The 15,680-nt window shown below is 43.4% G+C and overlaps 1 protein-coding gene across 3 annotated transcripts in view; it reads left to right on the forward strand.

Annotated features, from left to right (window-relative positions):
* Window positions 1-15,680, forward strand: part of epha3 (eph receptor A3) — a 133,251-nt gene that overhangs the window by 71,739 nt on the left and 45,832 nt on the right. For all 3 annotated transcript variants that reach the window (XR_014207397.1, XM_082175293.1, XM_082175292.1), the window contains exon 6: window positions 5,928-6,052. Coding sequence is in view for 2 of the 3 variants with exons in the window: in XM_082175293.1 (XP_082031419.1) it covers window positions 5,928-6,052 (125 nt within the window). In the remaining variant the exon portion in view is untranslated. The remainder of the gene's footprint in view (window positions 1-5,927; window positions 6,053-15,680) is intronic.

A 15,680-nucleotide genomic window follows, 5' to 3' on the forward strand; every position in this document is an offset into this window, starting at 1 on the left:
TGGCCTACATTATTTTAAATATATCTAGTCAGTGACAGAGTGCAAGCATATTCGTCTAAAATAATTCTGTATTTTCAGCTTCAGAATCATGAATATTTTTATTTTGGTGTCACAGTGCATTTTTCACATTGTGCATTATTTGGTGTCACTATTGTCCTGTGCATTGGGTTACCTGCACCAAGTCCAAGCCTATTCATTTACACCCACAATGTAATATCAAATTTAGCATTTTAATCAACAGTACATTTTTTGTTAACCTCTTACCATACAGTATGCCTTGGAGTATCGCAATAATATTGTATCGTGATATGTATCGAATCGTGACATGAGGGTATCGTTACACCCCTACTCTCTAACAATTTATTAATCTCATCAGACATACACACTCCCACTCACAATTCTCACTTGCTTTCGGAGGACACAGTACAAAGAAGCATAGTTTAGGCACTTAGGCGCTTTAGTTTAATGGTATTCATTTCCGAGCAAAGAGACTGCACTACACCCTCACTTTCTGTTTTTTCACCTCACTTTTTTAGTTCAGGCTGTTTCAGAAACCTAACCCAGGAATACCGTGACGCCTCTCTGTTCTTCTTGCTCTTAGACAAGTAATCCAGCTTACTTTACTGTCCTATAAAACACAGCCAGAACAAGGAGGTGGATGTGTGAACGGCCAATCGGGCCTGCAGAGAACACATTTACGAGGGGCTCAGAGGGTTGTCAGCACAGCCCAATCCATCTAAACGGAGCCAGCATGTGCTCCGCAGCCCAAAAGAGACAGAACACGTAAGCTGCCCTCCATGTCAGGACGGTGCTCTCTGCTTGGCTCTCAACCTCATCAGAGCTGTAAAACATTTGTGTTGAGACCTGACAGTTCTGGTTTCTTAAAAGGCTGCTTCACCCGACCTCTCAATCGTGCCAGGGCAGAGCAGAGATTTTCAGCAAAGCCACAAGCTTGTGCAACCTAAATTTTGATAATGCCAAGTTTCATACTACTGTGCCAAAAAGTTCATTTTGGACTCCCTTGTACAGTAGTATGATGAGTAAATTGGAGAAAAAAATAGACATATATATTTATAATATATTTTTTACCAGATATAAAACAGTATTTTGTAATTATAAAACTTTTTATTATAATTATTTTATTAAAAATGATTATTTAACTCACAAGATCATACTGTAGGGGCCTCTCTTCATCTCACAGTGAAACTTCACCAATCACAAAATTATAATAGATATTGTACCCAAGCGGAAACCTTCCGGTCTCTCTCTTGAAACCGACACGGAAGTGACTTAAACTGCAATTCGTCGACTGGCCACTAGAGACAGGCTGCAAAAGAGAGTCAATCTCATAGACCCCCCCCCCCCCCCATTCCATTTTTGATGATGTTAACAGCCAAAGGCAATTTTTACTTGTGTTTGGCACTTGGCAAGTGCTAATTTTGGACCCTGATCTGCGTGGAAGTGTTCAGCTGGATCATGGCATTACAGAAGGTTTTCCATGACTCATTCATGCATTCTTGAAATATGTTGTTGCGGTTGCGTCTTCTATTTGGCTTGTGGATTTTTTGGGGGGGGATGAAGAGCATGGAGAAAGAAAAGGAAGGTCTGGCTCAGACATGGGCACCCACATTAATGCCATGCCTCTGTCCCACATCCGCAGAGCCATGTGGAGGACATTTTGAGACCGTGTTCTGCAGCTTGTCATGGTCTCAACAGAACTTCATTGTTGACAAAAGCATAAGTGCTGGAGAATTATCGTCAGCCGCACCTGAAAATGCAGAGATCTTAATGCAGTCCACTTCTGAGGTTGTGGATTCAAGCAGAATGTAGCAGAACAGCAAGGTCCCTCCCTTCTGCAATTTTCGTAACTGAATATTCTTGCAGTGTTCCACATACATAATCGTGTGGTTCTTTTTGCTGTCGCTTTCTTCTAAGAAGACGTTTGTGGGAACTGATGATTTCCTTTAGCTTTAAGTTGGAGGTGATCTGTTCCAAAACCTAGTAAACATCCTGTTGAAAGAACTACTGCCGCAAAATTAGCACTTCTCACATGAAACACATAACAGACTCAACTCACAATTGTTTTCAATAGAGTTTGGAATTAGCATGAGGCTAAGCTAACAACTCAAAATGGGGAAAAAATATATATATATTAAAAAACAGAATTGGATAAAAAAAAGTCACATTATTTCAACTATTTTATCAATACTTACAGTACCACTATTTAATAAATTATAATAGACATTTATATCACTTTGTCCGCCATTTTAGATTTTTTTCTTTTCGCAAATTTTTGCTAATTCTGTGATTCAGAATTTTGTCAAAAGAAGGTACAGTATATTCAACTGCAGACTAATCATGTTGATGATCTTTTGGAGCCTTCACATCGAGGCTGTAGGCCTATATGGGACTGTTGCCCCCATGCCCTCATTAACTATTCTTTGCATCACTCCAAAAATAAAGTGTATAGAATGATTGAATAAAAACCACTGATCGAATTCAGACACTGTGCGTCAGAAGTGCTGCGGACACCATCTTCTTGCAGGACATGGGATTCATGCAACGCTCACATGGGTATTCTCTATCCGTTGAGAGTACATTGTACATGTATATTGTTATTGAGGCGCATTATGAATGAATGAATGAATGAATGAATGAGTGCACTTCATAATGTTCACTTTGGTTCCAGATACCACTTCAAATGGCTGTACTCTGTATGTACATTCATTTGATATATATATTAAGGCTGCACAATTAATTGCACTGAAACCAATCGCGATTTGTCAAAGGATGCGATTATTTTATGCGCAGCTTGTCAGTGCAGCGGCTGATCGGTAGTAAATGCTGCTACATCTGAACACCAGAGGGCGCTCTCACACAGACACGCCAAATATGCCCCGCAGAAGTACGATAACACTATCGGGCATCATACTAATAAACAGAAGATTGAAACGCGTTGATTGATTAAACATGACTAATAAACACACGGCTGCCTTATTCTCTGTAAGAAGCCACATCATCTCACAGAAGGATGCTCAACTGTCGTTATGAAGTGAGTTTGGAGTAAAAGCATGTCTTTTGTTGGAGAAGAGGTTCATAAATGCTTCTCATGTTTGGAAAGATGTTTGACGCTGTTGCTTTTTCAAATGCAGATTATAAGTGACTCAAACTCACAGTGCTTTCAGATGGAGCAGCGTTTACAGAGCCGTACATCAATGACAAGCGGCGCATAAAAAAAAAAAATCGCAGCCTTTGCGATCTCAAAATCGCGATAAGTCAAATCAATTTAAGTGTGATGGAATACATGGAAATTGCGATTAATCGTGCACCCCTATATATACATATATATATATATATATATATATATATATATATATATATATATATATATATATATATAAAATATATAACCATAATTAGCTCTTTACTATCGCTTTCAGTTGGAGGAACCAATGGTTTTTCTTTGATTTTAAGACAAAGTCAGTCTGTTCACACTGTGAACGCTGAGAAAGATACACAGTGTCAAATGAGCCTGCATGCTGTCCAGACATTATAAATCATAGCTTCCATAAACTGTGGCCACTAAAACTTCAATAATACCTCCCCTATCAGAGTGCAGTTGGGAAGAGGGTTGTGTAGGGGGGCTGCAAACTGAAACAGACTGTGCCCATCTGGATTCATTAACAAAGAGAAATAGACGGGGGGAAATGAGTTCCAAGGGAAAAGAAGCATTTCAAGACTGTATAATCACAATCAAGGAAAGCTTGAACATTTGAAAGAACAACATGTTTTTTCCTGTGGTCTAATAAAATTAAAACACAGGCAAGTCAGATGCCTCCATGGCCTCATTGCTGCCTCGCAATTACAGAGCCGTAAACTTGAAAAAGAACACGAGTGCCAGGCTGGAGGAAAGCAGGGCCAAACTCTGACTTGAATTACGATCACAGATTGTGACCATGTGAAGTGCCAGAGTGGAGGGAGACTTTTGAGACAGATGCCTGTAACACAATTATAGATGTGCAAAATATAATAATAATAAAAAAAAGACTAAATGATGGGTAACACGAATTACTAGATGACTAATCTGCCTCAAGGATACCCTGAATAATTATGCTGGTTTACCCTGATTAAATTCTTATAAGGGGTGTTTCTGTGAGAAAACAGTGAGTTTTGAGACACGTTTGTACAAGCTAAAACATCATACAGTCTCTTGAAAATGCAACGCTCATTGTGGAACCATCAAAACCTGTGGGGATTAATTAAACATGATGATTTTAAACAAACGTATCCAGGCTCTTTAAAAGGGAATCTGTGGGCCCTCAATGAGATGAAAGGGGGTGCTAGTAGGTCCATGGAAAATAGTGTAAAAAAAAGTAGTCAAGTCACCTTTATTTAAATAGATTTTTTTCAAAGCAGGTTTTGCAGTGATAACAGTAATGATTCAATAAGTGATTAAATGATGCAAACAGAGTTAATATTGGCTGTACAGCAGCTCTAAAAGTAAACTGTGTCATTGTTCAGCTAGTGTCAGTTCAGTGTTGATCCAGTTCTGCTTGTAAAGATCATCACTTATTCATCTATAAAGCAGTTCTGCACAAAAACATTGATGTCATTGTCCAGCTCAGTTCAGTTCTCATCCAATAGGGTCAGTGCAAGCCAGAGGCGACAGTGGCAAGGAACCCAAACTCCATCAGGTGACAAAAAAAAACAAAAAAAAAAACCTTGAGAGAAACCAGGCTCATTCTGGGACCAGTTCTCCTCTGGCCAATGAACGGACACAGTGTCATTATGATTCAAGCTGCATCCCAAGTCAGAATTTAGATCCGGATCGGTAGCATTCAAATATTCAACCACTTTCAGTTGTGTTAAAACTGTGTAAAGACTACAAAGAAATACATAAATAAATAAAGTTTTTCTTCTTTTTGAAAGAAATATAGGGCCAGGTTTACTAAACAGGGCAAATAAGCGTGATAGCGCAATCCTATAAAAGTGGCAATAGAAGTGGGAAGTTCTGTGTGTGATCTACTGACGATTTACTGAAAAATTAAAGAACACAGACACAACGAGATCATTTCCACAATGACAAATGCAATCTACCAAGGGCAGTGCAAATTCACGTCTTGTTTAAGACAAGGGCATTAAATAATGGCGCAAAAAACAGTAAATTGACTAAAAATCACATTGCATGATCCATTTAAATACTCTCCTCCCATTCATTTTTCATCTAAAAGGGAAACTCCTACAAATCCATATGCAGTAAGGTCAGCCAACTGTGTGTCCACTGATTTTCAGCGCACGTTTTTCACTGTGTGTCTTTAGTTAATCCTGACAGTAATTTTTTTTAACGCCAAAAGAGGGTTTAACTCAAACTGTTAGTAAATCTGGCTCTAATACTGTTGTTTAACAAGGACACATTAAATTGATCAAAAGACATTTTGATAATATTCCACATTGTTACGTATATTGATCAAATAACTGTAGCCTTGGTAAGAGACTTCTAAAAAAGAAAAAAGAAAAAAAAAACATCAAAAAAGAAAACTCCCAAACTTGTATCACATCACATTTGGGAGTCCTTGGCATCAAAAAACTAAACAAAACAAAAAAACAAACTGAAGTAATGAGCCATGCCTCAAACTTTGAGGTATTCACTTGACATAATAAGTGGCCGTTGTTTGCAGGGACCAGCCGTTGCCCGATTGCATCAATTTGTCTTTCAGTCCTCCAACTTCCCCAACTTTGAAACCAGCCCCCAGTGGAGAGCAAACTCGATTAGGTCCACAGGAACCAGTTCACAGGATGCAAATTGTTGAATGAAAATGTCAGCTGAACTTCCTGTGACCTTATGGCTTTATGTGCTTGTAATACAGAGTGGAAACAGCTAATCCGCTTTTTTCGATTTTGTGTGCTCCTCTCCCTCTCTCCCGCAGCTCCATCTGCAGTGACTGTCATCAAGAAGGACCGAACATCAAGAAACAGCATCTCACTGTCTTGGATGGAGCCAGAGAGACCCAATGGGATCATTTTGGACTACGAGGTCAAATACTATGAGAAGGTGGGGGCCGTTTAATTTTGACTCGCTGTGGGCACTCACTGCATTAACGTTTTAATTTGAAGTCATCAAGTTCTTTTATTTGGCCTCATTAGGAATCTTGGTCCAGAGTGCACATCCATATACCTGGGAGCGTTTCAAGTCATTAGTGAATGTGGTTTAATTTGATTGTTTGAGGTGAAATAGATTCTGTCTGCTCTGCTGAGAGACATTTGCCTGAAATGATTTTTTTAACCAGGTACTAATGTTCTCAAAATATATGTCTGTTGGACAGACCCTTCAGCCACCTGAACAGAATCACCCACCTGTTCACTATTCACTATGAAACTCTATTAGAACTCTATAAACCAGTGGTGAGTGGGCCTCGATGAAATAGGGTGGACCTCTCGAATTACATAATTTTACAATACATTGGATAAAAGTAATTTGACAATTAAGATTAGTTGAATCTGATTTATTGTCAACCAACAGTTTCATGAAAACAACAATATCAATTCATAAATAAAATAACCAATGAACCGAATAAGAACAGTAAACAAAGATAAATAATCATAGGTGGAGCGTATGAAAGGCTGGGCAGGACTTGAGACTAGCGTGGAATTGTATTACTCAAACCACTGCCTTCTGCTGCTTCTGCTGGCTTTTAGAGGGAAAACCTGGCCATAACTGCTGGTCTAGGATCAGTTTTCTCTTTAATAATAGCATATTGGTGATTTGGCAAGCGATCCCCTGCATTTCTGTGTTTGCATTCTGAAACAACAGAATGTTGAGAACGATGTTTATGAGAAACAACGTACATGTCTGTGATTGGCTACATTGCTCCAAACTGCAAAACGCCTCGGTTACGACTGTAACCTCGGTTCCCTGAAGAGGGAACGAGCGTTGCGTCGAAAAGCTGACGCTATGGGAACGCTTTGCGTGATGACGTCTTGAAGCACATGTAAAATCAGTCCAATGGTGTGGCGGAACGTCAGAGGCGGGTGACGTCACGTACCAGGAAGCTATAAAAGCCGGCCCGAAACAGAAAACGAAAGCTTCGTAAAGTCTGAAGTCGCGCTGACAGGCATGAAGGAGATATGGCAAGGCGACGCAACGCTCGTTCCCTCTTCAGGGAACCGAGGTTACAGTCGTAACCGAGGCGTTCCCTTTCAAGGGAACTCCCGTTGCGTCGAAAAGCTGACGCTATGGGAACGTCTATACCAACGCCTCCATAGCTACAAATGTCTGTCCTGTGTGTAATCATGTGAGCAGCACTAAGAAGACAAAACATGAGACCCTAGAGTAGAGTCTAAATCCAGAGAGTAGAACCTGACGAAGGTGTGCGGTGAGGACCAGCCTGCCGCATCACAGACGTCCTGTAACGATACTCCTAATATAAGGGCCTTAGAGGCCGCCATACTCCTAGTAGAGAGCGACCGGACAGCCAAAGGAGAAGGCTGTCCAGCCGCCTCATAAGCCAGTGAGATAGTCTCAACCACCCACTTGCTCATCCTTTGCTTAGACACTGGACCTCCCTTGTTAGGGGAGCAAAAGTCACTTTTACGCCACAGGGCAGCTCTGTGGACATACGCGTCTAACGCCCGAACAGGGCAAAGCAAATTATTCGCCTCCTGGTCCGATTTCGAAAGGGAGGAGGACCTCCAAGTGCCACGAAGGAAACGAGATACCAAGGGGTCTTTCCCCACAGACATTCCACCCAAAGGACTGTGGTAAGCACCTATGGCCGCCACATAGACCTTTAAAGTGGACGGGGTCAGATCTGCAGTGAACCGTTCCTGCAGGAACTCCAGCACTGTACCAATTGGGCAGTGGACTGGGTCCAACCGACGGTCACTACACCAAGAAGTGAATACTCTCCACTTCAGGGCATAAAGTTTCCTCGTGGAGGGAGCTCTGGACTGTAGAATGGTCTCAACAACCTCGGTTGAGAGACCTGACTCTATGAGCTGGGCCCCCTCAGAGGCCAAGCCCACAGGTTCCACAGTTCTGGCCGAGGGTGAAATATCGAGCCCTCTGCCTGGGACAGAAGGTCCCTCCTGACGGGTAACTCCAGAGGATGCCCGTCGAGGAGGGACACAATATCGGGAAACCATACTCTGCCCGGCCAGCGCGGGGCTATAAAAAGCAGGCAAACCCGGTCCCTGCGAACTCTTTCCAGAACTCCCGGGAGCAGAGCAACTGGGGGAAAGGCGTACAGACGTAGCCTCGGCCACGTCTGTACCATAGCATCCAGTCCCAGAGGAGCTGGATGCGTGAAGGAGAACCAAAGTGGACAGTGAGACGTCTCTCGAGACGCAAACAGATCCACTTATAATTTCCATATCAGCTCCACCACCTCGGGGGTGGAGCTACCATTCCCCGGGCCTCGGCCCCTGTCTCGACAGAGTGTCTGCTCCTATATTCTGGACCCCGGGGATGTAGGCTGCCTTGAGTGACAGCAACTTCCCCTGGGACCACAAGAGGATATGGCATGCCAGCGCAAACCCCCTTGATATAGGCGACTACCGACGTGTTGTCCGTATGTACTACACATGGTGTCCCCTGAGACCTGTGATAAAGCTCCTCAGAGCCCGGAAGACAGCTAACATCTCTAGGCTATAGAATGCCAGGAACGATGATGGTCTTCCCACAGACCTTGAGATGAGCGACCCTCAGGATCGCTCCCCAACCCGTGAGGGAAGCATCCGTCGTTAGCAGTTTGCGACGACAAGGAGCTCCCAGCACTGGGCCCTGGGACAGGAACCAAGGTTTCTTCCACATAACCAAGGCACGTAGGCATCACCGCGTGACCTTGATTGTGCGAAATGGGTTGCCCCTCGGGGAAAAACCCTCTGGTCCTGAGCCACCACTGCAGGGGCCTCATGTGCAGCAGTCCAAAAGGTATCCCGTTGGAAGCTGCTGCCATGAGACCCAACAGTCTCTGGAACTGTTTGACAGTGAGTAGCTGGCCTAGCTTTACACTTCTCACAGCTGCCAGGATGGAATCGAAGCGTGGCGATGACAGGCGCGCCTGCATCGACACTGAATCCCAAACCACGCCTAAAAAAGTGGTCCTCTAAAATGGAGAAAGCACACTCTTCTTGGCGTTCAGCCGTAACCCCAACTCTTTCATATGGGCGAGAACAACATCTCGATGTTGAACCGCCATCTAATGCGACTGAGCTAAAATCAACCAATCGTCGATGTAGTTCGTGATGCGAATACCCCGGAGGCGCAGAGGCGCCAGAGCTGCATCCACGCATTTGGTGAAAGTGCGGGGTGATAAAGCTAGGCCGAATGGAAGAACTCGATATTGGTATGCTTTGCCCCCGAAAGCAAACCTCAGGAACTTCCAATGACACGGACGGATGGAAATATGCGTCCTTGAGGTCTATCGTGACAAACCAGTCCTCGGACCTGATCTGTGGCACGATTTGTCTCAAGGTTAACATTTTGAACTTGAGCTGCATGTACTCGTACAGAACTCGAAGATCTAAAATGGGACGCAATCCCCCGTCCTTTTTTGGAACTATGAAGTACCGGTTGTAAAACCCGGTTTCCCTGTTGGAGGGGGGTACATATTCTATGGCCCCTTTCTCTAACAGAGTGTTTACTTCCTGTTCCATAACCAGAACCTGCTCGGGGCCCACCACTGTGGGCAGGACCCCCATAAACCGCGGTGGGCGTTAATAGAATTGTATCTAATACCCTTTTTCCACGGTCTGCAGGACCCAACGAGAAACATTTGACAGTAGCTTCCACGCTGTCAAAGATTCTACTAGAGGTACCAGTCTCTCGAGACTGGTTTCTGGATTTTGTTGCTGTTGAGTAGTCGGTTCGTCGCCCTGTAATGGCGCACCGGCAGGGAACGACCAAACAGACTGCTCCAGCACCCTCCTCAGAGGGGGCGGGCATCCCGAGGCCACTACGTTTCCGGGTGGACCTTGAGATATGTGCTCGCCGGAGACCGCTGCGCCCTGTAACACCGGAGGCGGCAGGGTTGGCAGAACGGTCCCCTGAGGGCACCGAAGAGAGACGGCACCGTATTTTTCTCCTGCTGTTGAGTAGTCGGTTCGTCGCCCTGTAACGGCGCACCGGCAGGGAACGACCAAACAGACTGCTCTAGCACCCTCCTCAGAGGGGGCGGGCATCCCGAGGCCACTACGTTTCCGGGTGGACCTTGAGATATGTGCTCGCCGGAGACCGCTGCGCCCTGTAACACCAGAGGTGGCAGGGTTGGCAGAACGGTCCCCTGAGGGCACCGAAGAGAGACGGGCACCGTGAAAAGAGGTGTTAACCGCTCTGCTTCGGGGGGACTACCCTCATTTGTCCTGAGCCCTCAGACATCAGGACTTTTTCCCAGCAGCCTTCTTGGCGGTAATAACGGTCCGCAGATCCGTTTTACCCCTCGAAGACTGCTGGGTTTGAGAGCGCCCTCCGTGTCCCCGAGATTTTTGTGGGGGAGCACGAGAGGACACACTCTGTTTTTGAGTGGCACGATGTTCAGCGCTCTTTTTAGAGGAGTGAGGCTGCTCCCGCTCAGCAGCCTCAATGAAAGAACGGCGGGGGAGAAGTTTTTGTAATGCAGCTGCCTGTTTAGCAGCTTCCTGAGATTTAGCTACCGCACTGTTTACTGCATCACCAAATAAACCAACAGTGGAAACCGGAGCATCTAAGAGAACGTGCTTTTCTTTCTCTTTTATATCGCTCAAATTGAGCCACAGATGCCTCTCAGTGGCCACCAGGGCTGCCATAGACCGCCCGATTGATTTAGCGGTCTCCTTGGTGGCCCTGAGAGACAGATCTGTGGCTCTGCGTAGTTCAGCCACTGTGTCAGGACCAATTCCCCCGCCCTCCTCTAAATCCCCCAATAATTCTGCCTGATAGGCTTGCATAATAGACATCGTATGCAGACACGCTGCAGCTTGACCAGCGGCTGCATACGATTTATGAACCAGAGATGATGTGAATTTTACTGGCTTAGAGGGAAGTGAAGGAGCTTTCAGGGAAGATGCCGTTGCTGGAGAGAGATAGCTCGCAAGCGTCTCCTCCACCTTCGGCATCTCCCCATAACCATATTCTTTATATTTGTGAATGGAAGAATAGTGGGATGTTTGTGGTGCATACACTCTGTATGAAACCGGTTTTCCCCACGATTTCGACACCTCGGTGTGGAGATCGGGGAAAAACGGAAGGCTTCTTCGCTGAGGCTGTGTACGAGATGGCAGGAAGCGTTCGTCGAGCTTACTTTTCGAACGAACGTCCTGCCTATCCTCTGGCCACTCAATAGATAGTCTGTCAACTGCTCTAGTAATAACATCGAGCAGTTCCTCAAACGCATGAGACTGAGGTGGCGAATCCTCAGACTCAGCTTCAATACTCACAACATCCAACTCCTCAGAGCTGGACAGTTGCAGTATTGGTGCCTCTATCGGGGGGGAAGAAACCGCAATGCGTGCTTCCACACCCTGATGAGAGGCACTGGATCTGTCAGATTGATGCTGAGATAAGGCAGAGCCCGTCTCAACATCCACTGACAGATCCATTTGCGAACCCCAGGTCTGAGATCGCCGCCGAGCCTCAGCCGCGGCGGGACCCGAGCCCTCGGGAACGCGATCGGGATTGAACCGAGCCAAGCGGGATCGGAGCGTGCGCAATGGAAGCGCGTCGCAATGCACACAGTCACCACCCTCGAGTGCTGACTGGGCATGCTCCTCACCCAAACAAACAACACAAAGAGTGTGAGTATCACCTCCCGTTAAATAACGCGGGCAGGGATGGACACACACTCTAAACTGCTGCTTGCTCGCCATACTGAATATATATATATAATATAGACAGACAACACCAAATAACAAGGACAGATTCAACACAGAGCGCAACTGAAGACTCAGAAAGCTTTCGTTTTCTGTTTCGGGCCGGCTTTTATAGCTTCCTGGTACGTGACGTCACCCGCCTCTGACGTTCCGCCACACCATTGGACTGATTTTACATGTGCTTCAAGACGTCATCACGCAAAGCGTTCCCATAGCGTCAGCTTTTCGACGCAACGGGAGTTCCCTTGAAAGGGAACATGTTGTTAATAGAAACATTTGACGCTTTTGAGAATGCAAACACAGAAATGCAGGGGATCGCTTGACCAGCGGCCACATACAGGCTCCAAAGTTTCGGAAGTGACATACGATAAATTCATGTATTTAAGCGATTATTATTGTCATGTACGCATGATTTTTTTTCTCCTTTCTTTTTTTGTGTCTCATTTGATTTGGTTTACCAGCTGTCAATCTGAGTGGATCCAGTGCCACCCTGGCCTTTATGTAGCCTCGCCACTGCTATATAAACATAATGTATAATATTCAACACAGGCTCATTGGAAAAAAAATGTACATGTGGCAACATTTTTGCAAAACGCAAAATACGTACCAATACGGACATATCACTGCAGTTTCCAACAGAAATGAACACTAGAAGCAGTAAAACATCAAGCCCTTTTAATAATTGTGTGTGAAAACTATTATGGATTAATAAAGACTTGTTTTCACACGGCTCCTTGCACAATTATGTTACAACCTCAAAACACTTTTTACCATAGTGCATGATTTGTAAACAAATATATTTTGGAGTTTTCATCACTTAACCAGCTCCATATGTTACTGATGCACTAAGCTTTCTCAATAACTCAGCTGTTACAGAATTGTACTTGTGATGTGAAGAGCTCGGGTATGAATCCCATGAAAGAGTCAGCAAAAGAGCTCAAAGACAAGAGTTTAAAAACAAGCTAAAATGCCATGGTTACGATTACGTTTTTATGTCACATTTGCTTTTGTTAACACTATCGGTTAGGTTTAGGGTTTAGTGTAAGGTGTATGTTATTCTAAAATGGAGCATTAATCTTTTAGCACCACTCATTTCAACTGCGGTGATATGTACAAACTCCAACGTAATAAAACGTTGCCATATTCACGTTCATCTGTTCCAGTAAAAAACTTAACACGCTTTTAGCGTTTGGCAAAAATGTTGCCACAGGTAAGTTTGAATAAACTAATATATATTCTGTATTAAAATATCACAAAAATGCTTACAAATTTTTATACCAAAACTAAAAAACAGAAATGTAATTATTTACAATATAGCTGTTTTAATTATATCAATAATAATAATAATTATTATTATTATTATGGTTGTTGTTAATAATAATAACATTAAATATACATATAAAAATATGCAAAATAATAATAATAATAATAAAACCAGTCTAGAGCCAGTCAACTTGAATCATGCAGTCTACAAATTGTATTATTTAAACAGTAGACAAATTATTGTAATTATATAAATCATAATAATAACGCTTGGCCTCTGTGAGCTTACAATTAATCAGCATTGTGTATTTAAGCCTCAACATTCAAAATCAACGAATATGAACATGCAGATGGATTTTAATATTTTTATTTGTGACTATATATTTAGTTTTGTTTCGAGAACTCTATATCCTGTCTGAGTCTGCCTTCTGCACCAATTTTCTTTCAGTCTGTGTGGGAAGTGCACAGGCAGTTTTAGAGGAAACATTGCTTAGTACTCACTGACCAGGTCAGTTCATTTTAAGCCTGCTTAACAATCTGTGAAAGTGCCAGATGATCTCGGCTTTGGTCTTGTAACACTGGAGACACTGATCTAAACACCACCTGCCCATTAAAGCCCTTGTGGGCTACAAGCCCCTGCTTGCCCATCTTAAAAAAAAAAAAAAAAAAAAAGCCTTAACACAACCTCTCCTCTCCTGTCACAACCCACTCCGGTCGGCCCTTCCGCTGGTTTCCTACAGATGCCATATGATTAATGAGCCGTAGTCTTGATTGAGGGTTAGTTTTGTTGTAGCGCTGCTCTTTTAGGGTCAGTTTTCAGAGGACTCTTTCATGCTGTCAGATCTTGTGATGTCTTCTGCTCCTAGGTGAAGTGGGTAACGTCTCCTTCGCTATAAAGAAAGCGCGACTCTGGGTTTGGAACTTAACTGGGCCCTGACTTTGTGGGAGACTCCTATCCCGAACTGGCAGGGGATCTGAGGGTGTGAAAGAAAGCCCTAGAACAGTCTCCAATGGCAACCATCCAGAATTCCTCCCGCAGAAAAAACATTCCGTTAGCTTTGTGGATAAATGGCTTGACTGTATGACCACACAGAGACGCACATAGTGAAATTGTAGACAGGATTTGGTGGTCTCCAAGACATGGTTCATCTTCATCATGACAAAAAGGTCTTACAAGTTCAAAATTGAAAGCTCATGCCAATACTGTAGACAAGCATGCAGCTCATTTCAGTCTGTGCTTTCCACTCTCCAAATACTAGGGCTGAGTGATATAGCAAAAAGAGAAATTATATCTAGACATTTATCAGCCTTCTGACAATTTATAATATATCTTTTGAGATTTATGTATTTACTTTGAGGTGGCTGATTTCAAATGAATTTCAATATATATTTTTTCAACCCAACAGTCATTGTGGCCAAATTATAACACAGTTAAAATAAATGTGTACATTTTTAAAAACAGTATTATTGTGAAATAATGATGAAATATTTCTTCTTATTATTATTTTTGTGGAAACCGTTATCAACATTCAAATGTTCAGCATTAATTTGAAATAAAATTGTTTTTATTACAATATAAAAGTATTTACTGTTACTTCTGATCAATTTAATGCGTCCTTACTTTTTTAATCTCACAGACTTAAAATTTTGAACGATACTATATTGTGAATATTCTAAATATCCCCCAGTCATAATGAAAGAATATCTTACAGTAAGCATTATCTGTTAAATTATTTTGACAGGGCTCTCAGAGTTAACTGGGGATTTATTTCCAAACAGGGAATATTATTACGGCCTTAGATTTACCGTATGAACATAAGCACTGAAGAAAAAAACAAGCGTTATGTAACCTAAGCTTCTGCAGAATGAGCTAATAAGTTAGCCATAGAAACAGTTTGAATTGCTTCAAGAAAGTTAGGCCTGCATGTTTCTCGTGGAAACTTTATGAGTTGACCTTTTGAGGATAGCAGATCAACTCTCTTGAGCCGAGTTACACACTCAGAATGTGTTCATCATTTACATGAAATCCAAATATGCTGATATTGGTTTTCCATCTGCTGGTGAAAAAGGGGTGTTTGTTAGATTCATTGGACCCTGTGCTTCCTAGTGAGGACCTTTGTGATGTGTCTTTCTGTGAGATCAGTGAGGCCCAAATCTGGCTGTGGAAATGCGTTCGCTTGGCCCTAATCCCCTTATTTGCAAGCAAAAGGCAGCTCATCGTGGGCTATTTTCCCCGTCTGGCACAGGTACACTCGGGGGGCTCCTGAAATCCTCCATGTCTCATTTGACCCTGGGTGGCACAGTGTTCCCCGTTCACAATAAAATCTAGTCCTTCTCTCCATTGATTCCTGTTAATTACACAACCTTGTGAGGCATTGCTTCATCAGGCATAGCTGGAGTCGCCCAAATCCTACACAACTGGTGCTGCCATGTGGAAAAGCCAGGGACACCCTCGGTAAGACCCTTGGTGCCCCTTGATCTAGGCTGGCAGAGGATAACAAGCCACCTTCACCCTCACAAAACACACACTGAGAAGGAAAGGGGGCCCCAAATCTTCTTACCGGATTCACTGA

Source organism: Leuciscus leuciscus (assembly GCF_965113295.1).
Source record: "Leuciscus leuciscus genome assembly, chromosome: 7".
Taxonomy (NCBI): domain Eukaryota; kingdom Metazoa; phylum Chordata; class Actinopteri; order Cypriniformes; family Leuciscidae; genus Leuciscus; species Leuciscus leuciscus.